Source organism: Bufo gargarizans, chromosome 3, assembly GCF_014858855.1.
Source record: "Bufo gargarizans isolate SCDJY-AF-19 chromosome 3, ASM1485885v1, whole genome shotgun sequence".
NCBI lineage: Eukaryota > Metazoa > Chordata > Amphibia > Anura > Bufonidae > Bufo > Bufo gargarizans.
In genome coordinates this window covers 279,853,403-279,877,320 of record NC_058082.1, presented here as the reverse complement: position 1 = coordinate 279,877,320, position 23,918 = coordinate 279,853,403, and the positions used below count along the sequence as shown (strand labels likewise).

The following is a 23,918-nucleotide window of genomic DNA, read 5'->3' as shown; positions in this document are numbered from 1 at the left end:
AATAATGCGTTGAGTCCAGCGCCGCCTCTAATATAATATATTTGAGAGCCGCCGCACTGATGTAATCCCTGAGCCGGCATGTGCACTTCGCTTGATGATGCCATTACCTGTAGTCTGCATGGGCGCAGACTACAGTGTGTAGTGCGCACACACACAGGATTTCAAACAGGCTCAGGGATTACGTCAGCGCGCCGGCTCTTGAATATATTATATTAGAGGCGGCGCTGTACTTCGGAAGGTGGCGCTGGGCACCGGACCGAGGAGTGTCGCTTGGCACCAAGTTAGGAAAGGACATCCCCTTGGGCACCCTATGTAAGTCATTAGCATTTCACTCAAATCGATTTTATAAAGATATAAATCAAGACTATTAGTTAATAAGGGTATTATTTAATGCAGCTCAGGGAGACCTACAAGTAGCTATGTTTTACTGTAGGGGGTAAAATGTGGTGACAGAATCCCTTTAAGATACTGTGCCTTGACAAAGTTGCCACTTTGGTTTACGCAGCAAGCAGCGCATTACAGCTGGTTAATCAACAGCTGCCTGAAACTCTGGAACCAATAGAGATCCAGATGAAAAAAAAATTGTAAAATTTCATTTAGGACCCCAGGGAACCACTGTGCAAAATTTTATTCAATTTGGAGAGGGTCAGATTTCTAGGTTGGACCACTTGACATGGAATGACCCATAGTGCAGTACAAAATATACCTCAGCAGAACCAAATATTACAGCGCAGAACAAAATGCGGAATGAAATTGCGGACGTGTGAATGGAGCCTAACGGGGCTTTTTCTTTACAGCTGACTTGAGACTCCAATATGTGTGTATTGGGCTATGTGGCAGGGATGCCTTTTGGGAGAACCGGGAAGGGTAGCACTTGGTTATTTGCTGTGGCTCTCGAGCTGATTGCCTTGCTTTGGATCTGGGCTGTTCCTCCATCCATGCGTGTATTTATGGGCAAAGTAAATATGTTAGTAAATGAGAAGGCTATAGTTCTGAAAAGGAGGACTTATGGTGATTTTGAGAAACTTTGGTCCCCAAGGATTAGCTTCTAAAGTTCTACTGCAAGAAAGACGGTTGAACTAATTTACTTCAGGATTATTCCGAAAGGATCTTGTTGAAGGGAGTTCTTTGGGCTAGTGGGATACCTTTCCAAGTTTTTAAAAATAGAATAGATTTTGGGAGGAGTCATTTTTTAATTTATTTTTTTATATACACTGATGACCTATCCTGTAGATCAGTGGTTCCCAACCTTTTTCGCACCAGGGATCGGTTTCTTACAAGATAGTTAGTTAATTCTTAGAAGAGTCAGACTGTTATGTTCTGGTGGCCTCCTGAGCATTGGCCCACTGGGAATTGTCATGTTTTGGTCCATGGCTAGTGGATGTACATAGTTATGGGGGCTGCCATCTTGCCTGAGCTATTGTTAACGGCATTTAGAGAGACACTGTAAAAGCAGTCACGTGGTTTGAGGCACAATAGCCTGGAGGGCACTCCTTGAATTCTATGGGACAGTTTTCTATACTTGTTCTGTGATCTGTACAGAGGTCAGGAGGGAGTAGATAAGTCGTGTCCATCACCTATTGTGAGTGGTGTTATCTATATATAGATGATATCTTTCATTGTAATTGTACCTGTGTTAAAATTGAGATGAATACAGAAAAACTATCTCTATAGAACAGGAAGTCTTGACATATTAGGCCTCCTGACAAGTTTAAAAACTCTTTCTCTTTCTCTCTTTCTTTCCCTTTCTCTCTTTCTCCTTTTATTTTCTCTTTCTCTTTTTTTTTTCTATTTTCTCTCCCCCCCCCCCCCCCCCCCTCTATTTTCTCTTTTTCTCTCTCTTTCAAAGACTTTGAAAATAACATCACCAAAATGCTTAGGCTTGTTCCTGGACAAAAAAAAGATTTTAGATGGCCATGAAACATTTAAAAAAATTAACTAGTCCATACTCTACTTACTGATCCTTGTCCAGTGCCAGGTCTCCAATTCCTGCTCCTGTTTCTACATGGCAAGAAATGGCGCTCAGCCAATCGCTGGTGAAGACGTGTCTTTGCTGCAGCCAGTGATTGGTTAAGTGATATTACTGATGTAATGATATGTTGGGGGAAAGAAGATGCAAAAGCATAGTTCACTTTGTTTTTCCATCTTGCAGTTCAGCAAAAAAATAAAAAAAATAAACATGCACTGTGACTAGGACAAAAACGTAATGTGAACAGACTAAAGCCAGTATTACAATGGCTGATTGGTGGCCAGATCATCGGTAACGAGCATTCGTAGGAACACTCATTGGCGATTATCTTATGGTGTATTACTGCCGCTTAAAAATCACGATCTGCTGCCAGCAAATAACTAGTCAGTATGGGGACAAGCGATGGTATAACAATCGCTCCTCCCAATACTGTGGAGGAGATCGCTGCATGTAATGTCAGCGGTCTCCTCCGCTAATAAGCAGGCGATTGTCAGGAAGGAACGCTTCTCGCTGTCTAATACCGTCCTTACTATGACCTTTTAATCAGAGTCTGAATCCCGAGTAAATGCAGTGCTGCTGTGAATGGATCCAGTTATGGGAAGAAATACACATTCATTTTAGGAGACTATAAAAAGAAATGCAGTCTTTACCAATGACATCCTCCACCGTGTGCAAGGCTTCTGTAATTGACTAATGTGAATGTAATAGCGTCCTGCTTTTTATTCCAGCACGGAGGACACACTTTCAAGCCACTTGCAGAAATTTACGAGCAGCATGTTACTAAAGTAAATGAAGAGGTGGCCAAGCTTCGGCGACGGCTAATGGAATTAATTAGTCTTGTTCAAGAAGTGGTAAGAAATCAATGTATTCTGGAGAAAGGAGTCGTCCTCTCTAGTGGGCTGTTTGTAGCATGTTTTAGAAACCTTCTCCCAGTATTGTCTCTCTATAAAATGTTATATTGGAGAAGCCCCAAGCCTATTTTTGGTTTTTAATGACAAAGAATTGGTATGTCCACATGTACTGTGATCTGCATGAATCGGGCAAATCCTGGCCAAATCTGCAGCGAACCCTGAGGCTGGCCGTATTGGATAGCTGTTAGCCAAGCGGCTATCTCTCCGGATCTCCCCTACAAGCAAAAGGATTGGGCAGATCGCATCCAATTGCCGATTCTGATCGCTCTCAACATATGCAGAGTCAGTAGGCCCCCGGTAAAGGTTAGATGCCCGGCTGGTCATTCCAAAATCAGCAGATTCGGCCGACATTAATGTGGATTGCCAGCTCGCCTTGGTAGTGCACTGACCTTTTGCATGACAGCGATTTTTATTTTTCTCTGTCATTAACCCTTTCTCATCCTACGCCTGCTGACTGGGGCATTTTACGCTATTTGAGATAGGCTTATGAGATAGATGGGCAGCTCTCTCATTGATCAAGCATTAAATGTTAACTATTAGGTGTTTACTGCAAATGTCTGATATATGCTTATTATCCAAAGTAACCCCATGACACATGGGAATTATGTCATTAAATTTGTGAGAAGAGACATGGGGAAATCCAGTGCGGTGCTCATCCAGTTCTGAATCCTGTACTGGAGACATTTTTATTTTTTTTTTATTTTTTTTTTATCATTCTTCACCCCTGGGTGACTTTCGGGCAGACCCTGTAGCATATCTGGACCTGCGGAGTGTCACACTTACCAGCCTGCGCTGCTGTGACAAGTCCAGCCGCAATATGGCGACGGCACTCTGTTGCTACGACAACTAGTTCCACTGACAACGGGGCTGCTCACCATAACGGGGAGCTCTGTGCCAGCATCACATGCCTCCTGAGGTGGGCTATTTAAACAGGCAGCTGCTGGCCATAGCTGTGTGTTTGTTACTGTGGATCATTGACTTTCTCTGTCACTTTGACATTGCCTCTGATTACTGATTTTGCTTCTGACATAACCTCCTGGTATTTGACTCTGCTAGTTGTCACCTTGCCTTTGCCTGTTGACTGTCTCCTGGTTTTACCTTGCTGTGTATTTAAATCTAATTTGGGTCCTGATCTGGTCCTGGTTTTGCCTGTCTGGTTTCTTTCCCTTTCTGTCTGTCTTCTCTGTTCTCATTTTTGGTTTAGGCCCTTGCACTTAGTTAAGAAGGGATTATCAACCAGTTGTGGGCCATCACTTAAGACGATCGCGCAACTGGGTAGGGACAGTAGTGCAGGTGGAGCACATGGCTGCACTGTTCCCTAATCTTTCATGACACAGAGGGAATCGCACCCTACGTGTCATGTCACCGCTGTGGCCAGTCATTGGCTGCAGCAGCCCGCATGGCCTGCATCAAACCGGATGTTGACGCGGGGGGCCCCAAAATCTGCAACAGTGACAGGGAGCGAAATCCAGCGGTGGAGATCAGTTAAGCATGGTTCCTTCTTTAGGCCTGTCAAACCTGGGGGGGTCTGACTGGAAGGCCCCTGGGGTAATGTCCATAGTCCATGTCCATAGTCTTTTCATAATAAATTAGATTTTGTATACCGTGCAGTTTTGTTACTGGGTTGATCTATAAAGAAAATTGGCATTTAAAAAAAATATATATATGATCATGTTATTGCAGTTGTGCAATGTTTTGGATTAATATGGGTTTGTTGTAGGAGCGAAATGTTGAGGCTGTACGAAGTGCTAAGGATGAACGAGTTAGAGAAATCCGCAACGCAGTGGAGATGATGATCGCCAGACTGGACACTCAGCTCAAAAATAAGCTCATCACACTTATGGGTATGCTATTATATTGACGCAAATGACACTCCAAGTAGGATCTCCAGACAAATGGTGAAATAAGTGATTACAATATTGTATGTATCACATGTTTTGCCATAATTCTAATTCAGATGCAGATTACTTGGTCCTAATTCTTGCTGGGTAGGACAGTGTGTGTACTGCTATTACTTAGCATCTGACTCCATTTCCAGGCCGTAGTCACCATTTCTAAGGTATACAACATTATCCGCCGAATTGGTTCCTCTCAGCCTCTGTTCGTACTTTATTTTTAAGTGTGTTCGTTTTATGTTCTGGAAGGGCTACATTTGGTTAGCATCTGGTTTACTGTGATGAGCAGACATCCAGACGTTTCCCCTTTTTGCAGTAGCGTCCTCAGTTTACCTCATTGGAGATTCACATTACAATGTTTTGGCGAAAGGTTAAACGTGTATTTATGGTTCAATCTCTTTTTATTAGTAATAAAAGAATACACATTCAAATGGTACAGGTGTGTGGACATTTCAAATACATGTTTTCATTATATAATGTCTCATACACATGCATCTATCAAAACAATGAGGTAACTATAATAATTGGGGTTCTGCAGGTTTTTTTTTTTTTTTTTTTAACTGATGATTTATCCTCTGGATATATCATCAGCATCTGATCGGTGGGGGTCTGACACCCGGGACCCCTGCCGATCAGCTGTTTTGAGAAGGTAGCGGTGCTGGCAGTAGTGCCGCGGCCTTCTCGCTGTTTACCGCAGGCCCAGTAACGTCACGACTAGTATCAATGGCCTGGTTACGGCTAAGCTCTGTTAACTTGAACAGGCCAGTAAAAATAAACAAACATAATAGGACATGGACTGACAGACATATATTGGGGCCTGACGGGGACAAAAGGTAAGGTGGGTAAGGGTGAATGCTTTGTGCGTTACATCTATTGGCTATATGGCTTATGAGGGGACAATGCCATTGGCCAACCAGTCCAAAAATTGTGGAGACCTACGGAACCGAGACCGGGGCTCCCAGACCTGTGTGAAGAAATGAACCCGATCATGAGGTTAAAAGTGTATTTAGATATAATTATATAACATTTATAAAATGCATTAATTTTATTTTATTTCAGGTCAGAAAACCTCTCTAACACAAGAAACTGAACTTCTGGAATCACTTCTGCAAGAAGTAGAACATCAGGTAAATAGTAAGCGTTTGCAGAACTGCAGCAATCCGCTGATCACCATTTATTAAAGGATAACGGTCATATTTTAATCAAAAATCAATTTTCATATATGTTGTTGCTGCTGTGGTGATAATCCATAATCACTAATTGTGTTCACATACCACTTGTTTAATAAGATTCCATCCATAGCAACCGTTCCGCACAAGACTTCTTTCTGACTATCTTCTCAAGTTGGCCGCCGATGCCCTTACCCTGAGGCTAAGACCTCCCTCCCTAACTACCCAGAATTTATTTGGCTCATGTCAGAAACGCGCAGCCTCACCCCAACCAATCGGATTTCTCCAGACTTAAACACGCCCTCTTCGTCCTGACTAGTTGATTCTAATTGTGAATTTCTATTGTGAATATTCTATTCATGAATTTTTATTGCGAATATCGGCACTATCCCGGTCCGACGGGAGCGCGCACGCAGAGTTCGGGACTGCCCACTACTACGTCCTCCTTCTTTTGTATATAGAAGATAGGAGACGGAGGACACCTAGCAACTCTAGGGAAGGAAAGAACATGTTACATTTACTAGGTAATTCAATACCTATACAAAAGTATTAACTAGGGAACTAAGGTAAACTTAGTCAGACCAATCCAATTACATAAAAAAATAAAAATAAATGACCTTTACCCTTTAAAGAAGTTGTCTGTGTTAAAGTATAACTGTCATATTTTTTGGGGGAGTATTGGATTGTGGTGATTAATATCTCCTTGGTGGCCCTATTTCAACTTTTCACTGTGTATTCAATTACCCCTTAATTTCACAGTTTTGTTCTCTGTACTGCCTACTTTTACCTGTGCTTAAAATAGGGTTGCTAGGCATGGTCCGTCTGTGTTGAAGGACGGAGGACGCAGAAGCAGGCAGCGTGCAAGGTCAGATTACTGACAGCCAGAGACTGTAGGTAAATGAATAAAGCCAGGTCCTCCCCAGCAGCTGATAACAGTGCCTGGGCTGTGTGCACTTCTCCCTGTCCCTGCGCTTGGCAGACGCTCCCTCACTCAGCAGAGCTGGAGAAGTAGAGTTGAAGCAGCGCAGACCAGGGAAGGGAGATCTGCCGTCTGCTCAGTGTATAAATGAAAGCAACCTGTGGTAAGACGACCCCTTTGTGCTGCAGGAGATTAACCCTTTAGAGGGAGGGCTCTGGTTACTGACACTTTTGGGGAGCTATTGTTACTGGCTAGTGAGGGCAGGCGGGATTAGCCTCAGGGCGAGGGCAGTGGTGGCTATCTTAACTGAATAGTGAGATTGCAGTTTTATGCAGACTGGTTGCTAAGGGCTGAATCTTATTAAATATGGGGTAAGTCAGTCTAATAGTAACTGATTCTGGAATATCATGTTATTAGTAACTACATATATGAAAATTGAAATTAGGGTCTAAGTGTGATAGTTATCCATTAAGGCAACAACCTTAAAGGGAATATCTCACTTCAGCAGATTGCATTTATCATGTAGACAAAATTAATATAAGGCACTTACTAATGTATTGTGATTTTACATATTGCCTCCTTTGCTTGCTAGATTATTTTTTTTAATCAAATTATACACGTCTCGTATCCAGGGTTTACGACCACCCTGTAATCCAGCAGGGGTGGCCAAGTTTGCACACTATAGGACAGTGCTGGGACTGTAGTAGTGCACAGTCTCTCATGCACAGCAGCTCCAGTCTGGACCACCTCTTATCTGCACTACAGCAGTGGCCATAACCCCTTGATTACTAGCATTGTATATTGTGGAAAAATGAAGGAGGCAATTTGGACAATCACAGTAGATAAATGCCATTTGCTGATGTGAGACGACCCAATTAGGTGTAAAACCCATTCATAAAATATTTCTGATTGTTTGCCTCAGTCTTTTTTTCTTGGATTGCTTTGTTTGGGTTCCTGGTAGCATTGAGTCATCAGGTGTTCCCTTCACCGTGGCTATGCGCTGGAGATGCCCCCTGACAGTTGACTGCTATCGAGTGCCAACACTAATCGCACTAATAGCAGCCACATGGGAGAGGCTAGAGACTGCCTAACCTTTATAAATATCTTTTGGTCTGAAAGGAAAAATGTCCTTTGAACAATCATACAACAATGTTAGTGTTTCACATACATTCACTAAACTTCTTTCTTTATGCTTTGCTTTTTTTTAATTTGCAGCTTCGGTCTTGCAGTAAGAGTGAACTCATCTCAAAGAGTCCAGAGATTCTTATGATGTTCCAGCAAGTTCACAGAAAACCCATGGCTTCCTTTGTCACCACCCCAGTACCACCAGATTTCACAAGGTACCAGAAAATAACTTGGGTGTTTCCATAACTCCCTGAGTTGTATGGACTGACGGCACACATGCTTGACAGTCTCTTTATACAAGCACTTCCTTACCAAGGTCATGCTGGCCTGGAGAAATAGTACTCAGAAACCCTTTTCCTTTGAACCCTGGGGTCCCTAAGCGACCTAATGTTTATGACCTATCGGGTGGATAGGTGACAAATGTTTTTGGCCCTCTAAAAAGTGAACCAAAAAACACTAATCCCCTCCTTTTTAATCTTCCTGACACAATGCCCCCTCTTCATCTAGGTAATCTAGCCGCCAGCTTCAGACTAACCTGTAAGAATGTACTGCTGTAGTCTGAGGCACACCGTCTGCTCTCAGCTGGACTGGCGCCAGCTACACAGCATACACCACACAACATAATAGAACTGCAGTCAATTTACACTACAGGTGAATAGATTTCAATGGTTGGCGTGGTCCCTTTTTTTTTTTTTTAACTCCTAAAATCAAATTTTTCTATCTGTACTGTATACATGTATTATATATCATGTTTCGCTCACCTACCTTTTTGCTTATTGCAGTGAACTTGTTCCTTCCTATGATTCAACTACATTTGTGCTGGAAAACTTCAGGTATTATTTTCTTCTTTGGTCGATATATATACAGGTGAAACTCGAAAAATTAGAATATCGTGCAAAAGTCCATTTATTTCAGTAATGCAACTTAAAAGGTTCAAAGTGTCGCACTCTAGTCAGCTAATGAATCCATACCCCCTGAGCAAAGGGGACCTCAAAGTTGTGACTTTGGGGTTTCATAAGCCGTAAGCCATAATCATCCAAATTATAACAAATAATGGCTTGACATATCTCGCTTTGCATGTAATGAGTCTATCTCATATGTTAGTTTCACCTTTTAAGTTGCATTACTGAAATAAATGAACTTTGCACAATATTCAAATTTTTTCGAGTTTCACCTGTATATGTGTATAGTAAGTACTTTTTCCAGGTAACAGAAACCTATCTGCATCCATCACTTTAATGGCTTCTGCCCCTTTATTTTGTATTTCCATGCTTTTTTTCGTGTTTCATGTGTGCAGAACATTAATATCATAATATAGCAGCGTTTCTACAGTAGTTGTAGGATCTGAAATCAAAACAGGTAGTGAAAGTAAAAGGGTATTTCTATATCTGAGCAAACCATTCCTGACCTCCTTCCGCCTGGAAGTGGCAGGCAGAGGTGGTCCAGACTACACTGTTTTTGTTGCTCCCATTCAAGTGAAGGTAAATTTCTCTAGAAATATAGAACAGTGACCAGTACAGTAGGTTTGCTCATTACCTTTCAAAATGCAAGCATGTGCTGCCTATTCTCTGCGTCCTGAAAGCTGCATCACTTCCACACTCCAAACCCTTCATTCTGACGTTTTTCAGTCAATCTGAAAATGCAATTTTATAAAATGTGAGTAATAAAACGGACCTGTATATAGCATGTTCTATTACAGTGCCATGATGCAGGCAGAACTGAGCCCTTGCGATCAAATTTGGGTATGGACTCATGACCGGACTGGCTCAGTGCCCATGCCGCAATGCATGGGCACCGGCCGTGTGCACTCCGTATTGCGGTGCAGACCCATTGACTTAAATGGTTCTGCAATCCGCAAGATACGACCAAAGATAGATCATGTTCTGTCTTCTTGCAATGCAGAGGCACAGACCCGAAAACCTACTTGAGGGCTTTGTAGTGCCTCCATGGGCTTCCGATATTTGTGCCTCCGCTAAGCAAGCTAGGAGAAGTCCTGTCTTCAGTCATGTCTTGCAGAGCACGTACCTATTCAAGTCATTGGGTCTGCACTGCAATATGGTGTGCACACGGCCAGTGTCCATATATTGTGGACCCACCGTCTACGGTCCGCAATACGTGCACTGAGTCCTTAGGTTCTTGTGCATGAGCACTATGACAAATAAAGTCCCTTGCCTCTGTTGATGGAGACATCAGTTTCACACATTACAGATGCCAATACTTTTTATGTCACCAGGCTACAATGTATGGGCATTTTAGTGCTTTTAACCCCTTAAGGACCAGGCTCATTTTCACCTTAAGGACCAGGCCATTTTTTGCAAATCTGACCAGTGTCACTTTAAGTGCTGATAACTTTAAAACGCTTTTACTTATACAGGCCATTCTGAGATTGTTTTTTCGTCACATATTGTACTTCATGACACTGGTAAAATAAAGTCAAAAAAATTAATTTTTTTTGCATAATAAAATACCTAATTTACCCAAAATTTGGAAAAATTTGCAAATTTCAAAGTTTCAGTTTCTCTACTTCTGTAATACATAGTAATACCCCCAAAAATTGTGATGACTTAACATTCCCCATATGTCTACTTCATGTTTGAATTATTTTGGGAATGATATTTTATTTTTTGGGGATGTTACAAGGCTTAGAAGTTTAGAAGCAAATCTTGATATTTTTCTGAAATTTACAAAAACCCAATTTTTAGGGACCACTACAGCTCTGAAGTCACTTTGCGAGGCTTACATAATAGAAACCGCCCAAAAATGACCCCATTCTATAAACTACACCCCTCAAGGTATTCAAAACTGATTTTACAAACTCCGTTAACCCTTTAGGTGTTGCACAAGAGTTATTGGCAAATGGGGATGAAATTTTCCATTTTAACCCATTTTTTCCACTAACAAAGCAAGGGTTAACAGCCAAACAAGACTGTATCTTTATTGCCCTAAATCTGCCGTTTACAGAAACACCCCATATGTGGCCGTAAACTACTGTGCGGCCACACAGCGGGGCGTAGAGTGAAAGGTGCGCCGTATGGTTTTTGGAAGCCAGATTTTGCTGGACAGTTTTTTTTGACACCATGTCCCATTTGAAGCCCCCTGATGCACCCCTAGAGTAGAAACTCCATAAAAGTGACCCCATCTAAGAAACTACACCCCTCAAGGTATTCAAAACTGATTTTACAAACTTCGTTAACCCTTTAGGTGTTGCACAAGATTTAATGGAAAATAGAGATACAATTTCAAAATTTCACTTTTTTGGCAGATTTTCCATTTTAATATTTTTTTTCCAGTTACAAAGCAAGGGTTAACAGCCAAACAAAACTCATTATTTATGGCCCTGATTCTGTAGTTTACAGAAACACCCCATATGTGGTCGTAAACCACTGTACGGGCACACGGCAGGGCGCAGAAGGAAAGGAATGCCATACGGTTTTTGGAAGGCAGATTTTGCTGGGCTGGTTTTTTGACACCATGTCCCATTTGAAGCCCCCCTGATGCACCCCTAGAGTAGAAACTCCAAAAAAGTGACCCCATTTTAGAAAGTACGGAATAGGGTGGCAGTATTGTTGGTACTAGTTCAGGGTAGATATGATTTTTGGTTGCTCTATATTACACTTTTTGTGCGGCAAGGTAACAAGAAATAGCTTTTTTGGCACGTTTTTTTTTTGTTATTTACAACATTCATCTGACAGGTTAGATCATGTGGTAATTTTATAGAGCAGGTTGTCACGGACGCAGCGATACCTAATATGTATACAATTTTTTTTTATTTATGTAAGTTTTATACAATAACTTCATTTTTAAAACCAAAAAATTGTTTAGTGTCTCCATAGTCTGAGAGCCATAGTTTTTTCAGTTTTTGGGCGATTATCTTGATTAGGGTCTAATTTTTTGCGGGATGAGATGACAGTTTGATTGGCACTATTTTGGGGTGCATATGACTTTTTGATCGCTTGCTATTACACTTTTTGTGACGTAAGATGGCAAAAAATAGCTTTTTTTACACCGTTTTTTTTTTTACGGTGGTCACCTGAGGGGTTAGGTCATGTGATATTTATATAGAGCCGGACGATACGGACGCGGCAATACCTAATATGTATACTTTATTTTTATTTATGTAGGTTTTACACAATGATTTTATTTTTGAAACAAAAAAAATGATGTTTTAGTGTTTCCATAGTCTAAGAGCCATAGTTTTTTCAGTTTTTGGGCGATTATCTTGAGTAGGGTCTCATTTTTTGCGGGATGAGATGACGGTTTGATTGGTACTATTTTGGCGTACATGCGACTTTTTTGATCACTTTTATTACCTTTTTTGGGAAGTAAGGTGGGCAAAATTTCAATTTTCTCATAGTTTTTATTTTTTTATTTTTATGGCGTTCACTGTGCGGGGAAAGTAACATGGCCGTTTTATAGATCAGGTCGTTACGGACGCGGCGATACCTAATATGTGTAGTTTATTTTATTTTTTTAATTTTTATTTAGTGATAAATGTTTTTTTTTTTTTTATCTTAACTTTTTTCACTTATTCTTTTTATTTTTTGACCCAGACCCACTTGGTTCTTGAAGATCCAGTGGGTCTGATGTCTGTAAAATACAGTACAGAACCTATATAGGTTTCTGTACTGTATTTTACTTACACTGAACAGATCTATGCTTTCAGCACAGATCTGTTCAGCACCATGGACAGCAGGACGCCTGAGCAGGCGTCCTGTTGCCACGGGGAAGGGTGAGGACGGGGCTTCGGGGGGCTCTCTGGGGGCTCTCTCCCTCTCCATCGGGGGGCTGCAAAGGCACAGCAGCCCCCCGATCGGAGAGGGAGGGAGCTCCCTCTTACTGTTAACCTTTTCCATACAGCGGTCCGTACGGACCGCTGTATGGAAAGGGTTAAACGGCTGACATCGCATCAATGATGTCAGCCGTTTATACCAGGGTGCCAGCAATGTGCTGGCACCCTGGTATACCCACTGTACACCAACGATTACGCAATAGGAGGCGGGCGGGGGATCGCGATCCCGCCTGCCGCACCGCCCGCCGCACCGCCTGCCTCCCGCAACGCCCCCACCGCCTGCGACACCCCCCCTGCACCACCCGCCGCCATCAAATCATGCAGGGGTGCAGGGGGGGGGGTGTACTATATTGATTTTAGGCACTCTAAAGTTTCTGATCAGAAAACTGCATCAGATCAGAAACTGCAAAAAGCGCAGCAAACCGCAGGTCTGAATTGACCTGCGGTTTTCTGCGATCGTCGATGCGGGGGGGTCAAATGACCCCCCCCCTGCATTGTTACAGGATGCCGGCTGAATGATTTCAGCCGGCATCCCGTTCCGATTAACCCCCGCGGCGCCGGCATCGCTATTTAAAACCATGACGTACCGGTACGTCATGTGTCCTTAAGGACTCGGGAAACATGCCGTACCGGTACGTCATGTGTCCTTAAGGGGTTAATATAAAAGCTATGATAAAACAAAAATTACAATTTTAGATAGGCCACCCAACAGCACAGAAACATTAAAATAAAGTTTAAGAAAACAAATTATTAAAGGGCACCTGTCAGCAGATTTGTACCTATGACACTGGCTGACCTGTTACATGTGTGCTTGGCAGCTGAAGACATCTGTGTTGGTCCCATGTTCCCACATTGCTGAGTGAAATTAAGTTTTAATATATGCAAATGAGCCTCTAGGAGCAATGGGGGTGTTGTCGTTACTCCTAGAGGCTCAGTTCTATCTGCTACTGATGCTCCCTCTCCATTTAGATTGACAGGACCAGGCAGTGTAAGCGTGGTCCACGCCTGCCCGGCCCTGTCGATCAAAGTGCAGAGAGAGCAGAGCCCCTAGGTGTAACGGTAACACCCCCGTTTCTCCTAAAGGCTCTTTTGCATGTATTAAAACATCAATTTTTCTCAGCAATGCGGCCACGTATGAACATGGGACCAACACAGATGCCTTCAGCTGCCAAGCGCACATGCAACAGGTCAGACTGTTTTATAGGTACAAATCTGCTGACAGATGCCCCTGGTTGCATAAATTTAAAAAATAACCATGATTATATTTTTAAGTACCGTACATTGACAGACATACAAAACATACAAAGGCATCATATAAAAATAATAGTATGACTAGTCTCAAAGACAGAGCTTCAGAAATGGTAGAAGACGAGGGGAAGAGTGTTGCAATTGGGTGGAACAAAATACAATTGGTGACCAATTTTTTGCATTTCTTGTCATTCCTGTATATAGATAATGATAATCAAATGGTGACATCCCATGAGATCACTGTTACTGGTGATCTGTATATATATGGACGTGCAGAGAAGATGCAGATCATGTCTTCTCTTCATGTGTCCAACTATACTCTGCACAGGGAATCCCTGTGTCATCATCATTCATGTTTCTGGGGTTCTCCAACAACTACCCTTCTCCAGTATTCTAGTATCTATATAAGCTGTCACACTCCAGAAATGCCTTCAGGCCTCTGGCGGGGAGTTCCTTGTGAGTTGAAAGGTTTCTTGCCATTATCCCATTAACTTACTTAGGGCCAGCCAAGGCTGACGTTATCTCCATCCATAACATGATGGGAAACTGACAGCCATTCAGGTCAGTTGGAAGACAAAAGAATGGACTTGGGTTCTATCCTCGCTTTAGGAGCATTTTTTTTTTTCTAATTTATTTTTTTATTATTTTTTTTATGCAGAATAGCCTGTTTTTCTTTACTGAGGATTGTTAGGGCAGTGTTGACTTGACATATCTAAGATTTCCAATGCTGCTTCACTTCTGTAATTGGTTTTCCTTAGCAACTAATAAAATCAGTTCCGTCAGAAAGCTTTTACAGATATCTGCCATCTGAACTTGCTTTGCTGAGAACATGAAGTATGTGCATTAGGTTAATTGACCAACCGTATCTAAAAAATCCAAATAAAACTCAGCAGACGTGAAAATGTCCTTTAAAAGCGTGAAAAGCCTGGCGGTGACTCATGTTCAAGCTGTTCATCAATTTTTTTTGTCTAACTTATATCATTTCATCCATATGTTTTTCTGTTCTCTCCGCAGCACTCTCCGCCAGCGTGCTGACCCTGTATACAGTCCTGCTTTACAAGTGTCAGGCCTATGTTGGAGACTGAAGGTTTACCCAGTGAGTTAACACATCGAAGAACCTTTAAATACCAGCTCGAGGGGGGTAATGTTTCTAACTGAAGAGACAAAGTATGATATGAAGACCTACTTTTCAGAGAGTGCTCCATGGGGTTTATGCAAAACTGCCCATATGAACGAGACCAGAGAAACCTATCTGTAGGCTGCTGTTTCTGGGTTCTTACCCCTCATCAGTAGAGAGCAGGATACTGGTTGGCTACATGGGATGCATACCATTACATTTTAAAGTCTTTTACCAAGGACAAATCTAAATTCCCCTCACGATGAGGGAAAAAAAGAAGAAAGGAGCGCACAATAGGGTAATATTGTTTAGATAAACGAGTTAAAATGGTGTGAATTATCCACACTCACCTTGTAGGGTTGTGCTAGAATAGGCACAACTCTACTGTAGACTTAGTAGAGATAAGGTCTTTTGTCCAGGGCTGCAGCCGCAGATTGTTGGTTCTTTTCAGCGAGGTGTCCAATCCCCCAGAAAAGAATTTTCAGTGTAAGAAGAGAAGGTTTCTGCCTCGGCGCAAATCACTGGAGAAGACGATCTTATTGCAAGAAATCTTCTTGGTTTAATAGAAACAACGCGTTTCGGGGATTTCAAACTCCCCTTCATCAGGTTTCATAGTGATACAGTGAATATTCCAAAGGAGTAAACATTTATAGGTAAAACAAACCAAAAAAACCGCCAAAACGATGCACCTGGGTGACGCCCCTTTTAAAGAACCACTAATCCCAATTGCACATGCTTTTAAGGGAAACATGACATTAAAACAAGTGCCGCCTCTACCCTTATTATAAAAATATAATTTCCCATTAAACACAACTAGGATGCTGACTAGGCCAGCAAGCATGAACGTGGTGTGCCATCTAGTGGAGCATTTACATGTTTGATAACAAGATCTTTTAAAAAAATTAATAATGGCATAGCATGCAGAATTGCAAATCATGACATTGTAGCAGTTGTGTATTTCTTATAGCATTTTTCATACGTTTGCCGAATAATTCTTGAGTTTTAAAATGTTGCATTTCTTTTAAAGGATGGTAATGGAGTTGTGAGGGGCTACTATTTATCTGTCTTCCTTGAACTTTCTGCTGGCCTTCCAGAGACCTCTAAGTATGTATTCTTATACTATTGTGTGTTTGGCAAATGGGCAGTCTGGTCTGTCCAAATTGCTGGCAGTTACTGTTCTTTTGTGTCTTTTTTTTGTGGTGCATTCCAAATTATTATAGTTATAGATATTTTGTGATTGCTGAAAAAGGTTGACCATTTCTATTTATTTATTTTTTGAAATCCTGCAACAATATGCACTAAACAGGTAGATGGACAGTGCATATGTAGATATAGTCTATGATACAGTGGCGGAAATAATTATTTGACCCCTCACTGATTTTGTAAGTTTGTCCAATGACAAAGAAATGAAAAGTCTCAGAACAGTATCATTTCAATGGTAGGTTTATTGTAACAGTGGCAGATAGCACATCAAAAGGAAAATCGAAAAAATAACTTTAAATAAAAGATAGCAACTGATTTGCATTTCATTGAGTGAAATAAGTATTTGAACCCCTACCAACCATTAAGAGTTCTGGCTCCCACAGAGTGGTTAGACACTTCTACTCAATTAGTCACCCTCATTAAGGACACCTGTCTTAACTAGTCACTTGTATAAAAGACACCTGTCCACAGAATCAATCAATCAAGCAGACTCCAAACTCTCCAACATGGGAAAGACCAAAGAGCTGTCCAAGGATGTCAGAGACAAAATTGTAGACCTGCACAAGGCTGGAATGGGCTACAAAACCATTAGCAAGAAGCTGGGAGAGAAGGTGACAACTGTTGGTGCGATTGTTCGAAAATGGAAGGAGCACAAAATGACCATCAATCGACCTCGCTCTGGGGCTCCACGCAAGATCTCACCTCGTGGGGTGTCAATGGTTCTGAGAAAGGTGAAAAAGCATCCTAGAACTACACGGGAGGAGTTAGTTAATGACCTCAAATTAGCAGGGACCACAGTCACCAAGAAAACCATTGGAAACACATTACACCGCAATGGATTAAAATCCTGCAGGGCTCGCAAGGTCCCCCTGCTCAGGAAGGCACATGTGCAGGCCCGTCTGAAGTTTGCCAATGAACACCTGAATGATTCAGAGAGTGACTGGGAGAAGGTGCTGTGGTCTGATGAGACCAAAATAGAGCTCTTTGGCATTAACTCAACTCGCTGTGTTTGGAGGAAGAAAAATGCTGCCTATGACCCCCAAAACACCGTCCCCACCGTCAAGCATGGGGGTGGAAACATTTTGCTTTGGGGGTGTTTTTCTGCTAAGGGCACAGGACAACTTATTCGCATAAACGGGAAAATGGACGGAGCCATGTATCGTGAAATCCTGAGCGACAACCTCCTTCCCTCTGCCAGGAAACTGAAAATGGGTCGTGGATGGGTGTTCCAGCACGACAATGACCCAAAACATACAGCAAAGGCAACAAAGGAGTGGCTCAAGAAGAAGCACATTAAGGTCATGGAGTGGCCTAGTCAGTCTCCGGACCTTAATCCAATCGAAAACCTATGGAGGGAGCTCAAGCTCAGAGTTGCACAGAGACAGCCTCGAAACCTTAGGGATTTAGAGATGATCTGCAAAGAGGAGTGGACCAACATTCCTCCTAAAATGTGCGCAAACTTGGTCATCAATTACAAGAAACGTTTGACCTCTGTGCTTGCAAACAAGGGTTTTTCCACCAAGTATTAAGTCTTTTTTTGTTAGAGGGTTCAAATACTTATTTCACTCAATGAAATGCAAATCAGTTGCTATCTTTTATTTAAAGTTATTTTTTCGATTTTCCTTTTGATGTGCTATCTGCCACTGTTACAATAAACCTACCATTGAAATGATACTGTTCTGAGACTTTTCATTTCTTTGTCATTGGACAAACTTACAAAATCAGTGAGGGGTCAAATAATTATTTCCTCCACTGTATATATCACTTGGCTTTAAAAAGGTTCTGAGAGAGAACCGAAACGTTGCTACATGACATGTGTGAATAAATAGCACATTTTTTTTCACCTTTCAAGGAGTGCTGCAGAATTTTATTGTTTTATGTGTGTGTGTGTGTGTGTGTATATATGTGTGTGTATATGTGTATATATATATATATATATATATACATACATACATACATACATACATACATACATACATACATACCAAAAGTTTGGACACACCTTCTCATTCAAAGAGTTTTCTTTATTTTCATGACTATGAAAATTGTAGATTTACACTGAAGGCATCAAAACTATGAACTAACACATGTGGAATTATATACATAACAAAAAAGTGTGAAACAACTGAAAATATGTCATATTCTAGGTTCTTCAAAGTAGCCACCTTTTGCTCTGATTACTGCTTTGCACACTCTTGGCATTCTCTTGATGAGCTTCAAGAGGTAGTCACCTGAAATGGTCTTCCAACAGTCTTGAAGGAGTTCCCAGAGATGCTTAGCACCCTTTTGCCTTCTCTGCGGTCCAGCTCACCCCAAACCATCTTGATTGGGTTCAGGTCCGGTGACTGTGGAGGCCAGGTCATCTGGCGCAGCACCCCATCACTCTCCTTCATGGTCAAATAGCCCTTACACAGCCTGGAGGTGTGTTTGGGGTCCTTAGCAGTGGTTTCCTAGCAGATATTCTACCATGAAGACCTGATTCACACAGTCTCCTCTTAACAGTTGTTCTAGAGATGTCTGCTGCTAGAACTCTGTGTGGCATTGACCTGCTGGTCAGAGGGCGGGACTGGGTACCCGCCCCCACTTCTGATTGGTGATGTAACCGTCACACCCCTCCTGACAGGCGGGGCTTCGGCCATATGGAGTCGGCGTTTGTTCGGCCGCGTACGGCCATCACAGCACCGGAGCCATAGCACGCTACAGTGCGGCACTTTGTCCTGACATAGGCATTTATCTAATAAGCTCCTAAAAGATACGTGACGAACATATGTCACATGGAAACGCGTAGAGCTGCTGTTAACCATTAGGACACTGCTCTTTAGGCAGGCTTGCACGAGATGCGGTATTAACCGGATAGCCTGAGTGTGTGCATGCAGCCAAAATATACTGGCTGCAAATGTGTGGATGGAGCCAAAATATACTGGCTGCAGGTGTGTGGATGGAGCCAAAATATACTGGCTGCAAGTGACTGGATACAGCCAAAATATACTGGCTGCAAGCGAATGGATATAGCCACATATACTGGCCGCAGGCTATCTGAGAGGCTGGTCTGAACACTGTACTACATGAGAGTGTATATATGTCCACAGAGACTTTATTAACGCAGCACGCTGTAAAATCATCTGGAGTAGTGAGGCTATCACATAGTCGCTCCAGACATAGCGGTCTAGTGTATATTTACTGGATACACCGATCTCAATCGCAGACCAAGGGTGCAGCACTCAGTATAGTCAGTGCGATCAGCTAAACATAGCCTCACACGGCCAGGAATTAGCTGAATTTACCACACTTGAGCAATATATCCTATAGGGTCACTTGCAACAAACATACTAGTGTCCATTCATAGTGTGAACCGTGTCCTAACATCCGGCTTGCAATTGATTAGCAACTACTTGCTAGCAAGTCAGGTTTCTAGTCCAGACCTATAACTGTACAGAGGATTTATTTATACTCCTCTGCACAATTTTTGGGTCTGGTTGCCTGATGGTCACAGACTGTGACATATAGGCCTTTTGCCCTCCTTTTAAACGGACTTTAATAAAGTTTTAGTTTTTTTCTTTTAAACGTTCATCAGGCTGCGAATCTATCTAGTGGCATTGACCTGGTCTCTAATCTGAGCTGCTGTTAACCTGCGATTTCTGAGGCTGGGGACTCGGATGAACTGATCCTCCGCAGCAGAGGTGACTCTTGGTCTTCCTTTCCTGGGGCGGTCCGCATGTGAGCCAGTTTCTTTGTAGCGCTTGATGGTTTTTGTGACTGCACTTGGGGACACTTTCAAGGTTTTCCCAATTTTTCGGACTGACTGACCTTCATTTCTTAAAGTAATGATGGCCACTCGTTTTTCTTTACTTAGCTGCTTTTTTTCTTGCCATAATACAAATTCTAACCGTCTATTCAGTAGGACTATCAGCTGTGTATCTACCTGACTTCTCCACAACGCAACTGATGGTCCCAACCCCATTTAGAAGGCAAGAAATCCCACTTATTAAACCTGACAGGGCACATCTGTGAAGTGAAAACCATTTCAGGTGACTACCTCTTGAAGCTCATCAAGAGAATGCCAAGAGTGTGCAAAGCAGTAATCAAAGAAAAAGGTGGCTACTTTGAAGAACCTAGAATATGACATATTTTCAGTTGTTTCACACTTTTTTATGATGTATATAATTACACATGTGTTAATTCATAGTTTTGATGCCTTCAATGTGAATCTACAATTTTCATAGTCATAAAAATAAAGAAAACTCTTTGAATGAGAAGGTTTTTTGGGACTGAACTAAGCCTAGGCCATGTGACCGATGAAAGTGTTATTAGTTGGCCGAGGAAAAGCTGAGAAGGCCACAGCGCTACTAGAAGTACTGATGTCTTTTCAAACAGCTGATCTGTAGGGGTCCCGGGTGTCGCACCCTCACTTATCAGATACTGCTGACCTATCCTGGACAAGTCATCAGTATCTCAGTCTTGGAAAACCCCTTTAACCTAATTTCTCTTATAAAGTGCTTCTTTGTCAAAAGTTTACTGGTTTAGGCTACTTTCTTTTTTTTTTTCTTTTACTTTAAACATAGAAATGAGTGAAGGCATGGTTGCCCTCGCTGTTTGTCTGTCAGCACCTTTTTGTGCATGTTCCTGATACAAAAGGTCTTGTAGAAATCATGCAGAGCAGACCAGGTTTAATCTCCTGCCAATCTACACCATCTTTGTCCGAAGATCAGCTGAGGGGGCAGGCTTAACCATGGAGTGTGACTTTAGTGCAGACATGGCACAGCAGGGAGGCTTCTCCAGCCCTCTGTCTTACAGCCAGGCACAGGACCGTAAGGAGGAGGAGAGGTACACAGATGGTCTCCTGGAACACAGAAAGATTTCTTTATATATTTATCAGTTTTAATCATAAGACAAATAGGACCAAGAGAAAAGAGGGGATGAAGAGAAGAAGTGCTGGGGTATATTTTTAGTTTGTACATTTAGTGTTCCTTTTAAGTGACACATGCCTGCTAAAGGGATTGCCTCCTATAGACAACCTGTTATGGTGTATGGATGTCATAGAGGAAGCCGCTCCTGCAACCAAAGCAGAGAGCCTGTCTCTGGTGGAGGACCTGGTTGGTCCATGAATTACACAAATGGCCCATTAAATTCATTGTGTGCTGTGTTTTGCACCTCTCTCTCTCTCCGTGCAATCATCTTTAGGGTGTTAGAGTAATTGATTTCAGGTGCAAAGCCATCAACAAACGGGTATTATGCCTATTGGCAAATAACGCAGACAAAATCACAAGAGGGCTGTATCTGCGGAGATCTGGGGTCCGCCTCAAAATAGCTTTATTTTATATCCTTGTGATAGGCGGTTACAATACACATGATTGGACAATTAAAGGTTACATAGTTACACGTGATACAATTATCATTATGATATGGTTATATAATTAGATAATGAGTAATTCCACAAGTATATAGGCAAAAGTTTATCCCTCCAAGCAATGGAAACGTACACCGGACATCTGGCGCATTATCCTTGGAAAACATGTGAAAATGTTCTGAATCCACTGATTTATATATGCACAAAAATGCATGTTTAATTGTGTAATCGTGTTGCTATTCAGACAGGGACATACACCCTTTTCCGTTCATGTACACATGTCTAGTCACATCTACAGGTCATAATGAATGTTATACAGCGGAGGAATATGATAAGATCACATTATACATTCAATCAGATTAATAACAAACTTGACTACACTAGAACATAGTTTTCATGCATGGATTACAGTTATATAAAATATCATTGACCATTACTCTCACAAGTGGAACATTGAATTGGTTGACACAGGCGACCCCTATGAATTAATCTGGCTTTTGTTGTACAGCACCATTTTCTTGTATAGCATGATTTAATGTTATTAGTTTGACAATCTAGGCAGCAGACCTCTTTGTATGCGGTCATCTATGACATTTGTATCTTGTAGGTATGAGTATCGTGTGGAAATGGTACATCAGTCTTCCAATGATCCTGCTAAAAACATCATTCGAGAGTTTGCATCCGATTTTGAAGTAGGCGAGTGCTGGGGATATAACCGCTTTTTTCGTCTGGACTTACTCGCTAATGAAGGCTATCTGAACCGCGCAAATGACACCGTCATTTTACGGTATGTATGTATAACTTGCATTCACACCTGGGATATTAAAGGGGTTACCCAGTGGTATTTTTAATTTTTTTATGTATGTTGGTTAAAACTAAAAGTAGAGCCATATCCACTGTTGCCTATCCCCCATCATTGCCGTTCCAAATTGCTTTGCCCTGATAATTTGTTCTTTCTAGTCTCCCGCTTATTTGATGTTTATGGCCTGTCCTAGGGACAGGTCATCAATATTTAAGCTTCTGAAAACCCCACTGATCTTAAAAGTAAAGGACTATTCTTGTTTGGCGATACATCCCCTTCAGTGCTTTACATTGTTCAACAGCCCCTCTGCCCTCTGCATAGGATTCCGAATGGCCTTAGGTGAGTGGTTTTGTGCAAGTTCAAGGTACTGTGGTTGGCCAGAAATGCTCTGTGCAGGGATAAATTATAAGGAAATTCAGCGGGATAGGCCATCACTTTATAAGATGCTAATAATCCATCAATGACATTATAGCACATGAACTGCAATCCAAATTATTATTTTTGACACTTTATCTTTCTGCATTTCCCCTTCACCATCCATCAGGATGAGTTGAAAGGCAGACTATGTGGAAGGCCATATCACTTAGTATGAGGTCCCAGACTCGCGAATCCATCTACATCTCAAAATTAAAAAACTGAACAACATTCTATAACCGTATGATCTGATGTCCACATACTTTTGGCCATGTAGTTTTTCCTTCCAAGAAGCACCTTATTATAATGTTCAGACTTTCCATCAACAGGGTGTTTCAAAATGGCTCTTTACGGCACCAGCTGAATTACTTTGTGGTCCAAGCTCAGGTCATAGATCTCCCCTCCCGGGCATCCTAGCCTTAAGCCAGGACTATGTGGATGTTCAGCTTTGCCCCAGGATCGCAAAAATTTAACCAAATTATTCCTGCGATGAATGGACGATTCATAATTCCTTATGAAATGTAGGTGCCCACATGTCTAGGAGGTATCATTGATCCTGGGCAAGAGCTGAGACCCCCTGCTGGGGGGTTTCCTGCAGATTTGGTTGCCTCCAAACTGGCTGGTTGAAGTGCGACATTATTCACCTGGGGCCTCCTTGAAGCCTGGAACCCTGGAGCTTTCTCCCTTGCTAGCTGACAATCAGATAGCTGGGGGGTGGGAACATATTTTTCAATGTACACTGACTGTGTACAAGCCAAAAGGTGAATCAACTGACAATCAGGGCTGCCAGTAAATAATAATCCATATTCCTGACAGACCCCCATTCTCAGGATCGGTGGGGGTCCCAACGGTTGAACTCCCACCAATCCTGTGGATAAGGGATAACTCCAAAACTTGGTCCATCCCCTTTAAAACATGTCTGGCCGTGTGATAACTACTTGTGTGAATTGTATACTGTATGTGTGTTCTTTTATAAGCTTCATGTAAATTAGTTAGATTCCAAGAGGCAG

General features: G+C 42.0%; 1 protein-coding gene across 3 annotated transcripts in view; it reads left to right on the top strand.

Annotated features, from left to right (window-relative positions):
• Positions 1–23,918, top strand: part of TRIM37 (tripartite motif containing 37) — a 105,719-nt gene that overhangs the window by 41,618 nt on the left and 40,183 nt on the right. For all 3 annotated transcript variants that reach the window (XM_044284924.1, XM_044284923.1, XM_044284925.1), the window contains 8 exons: positions 2,698–2,820; positions 4,601–4,724; positions 5,835–5,902; positions 8,079–8,203; positions 8,771–8,821; positions 15,040–15,121; positions 16,170–16,246; positions 22,300–22,479. In XM_044284924.1, the coding sequence (XP_044140859.1) occupies positions 2,698–2,820; positions 4,601–4,724; positions 5,835–5,902; positions 8,079–8,203; positions 8,771–8,821; positions 15,040–15,121; positions 16,170–16,246; positions 22,300–22,479 (830 nt within the window). The remainder of the gene's footprint in view (positions 1–2,697; positions 2,821–4,600; positions 4,725–5,834; positions 5,903–8,078; positions 8,204–8,770; positions 8,822–15,039; positions 15,122–16,169; positions 16,247–22,299; positions 22,480–23,918) is intronic.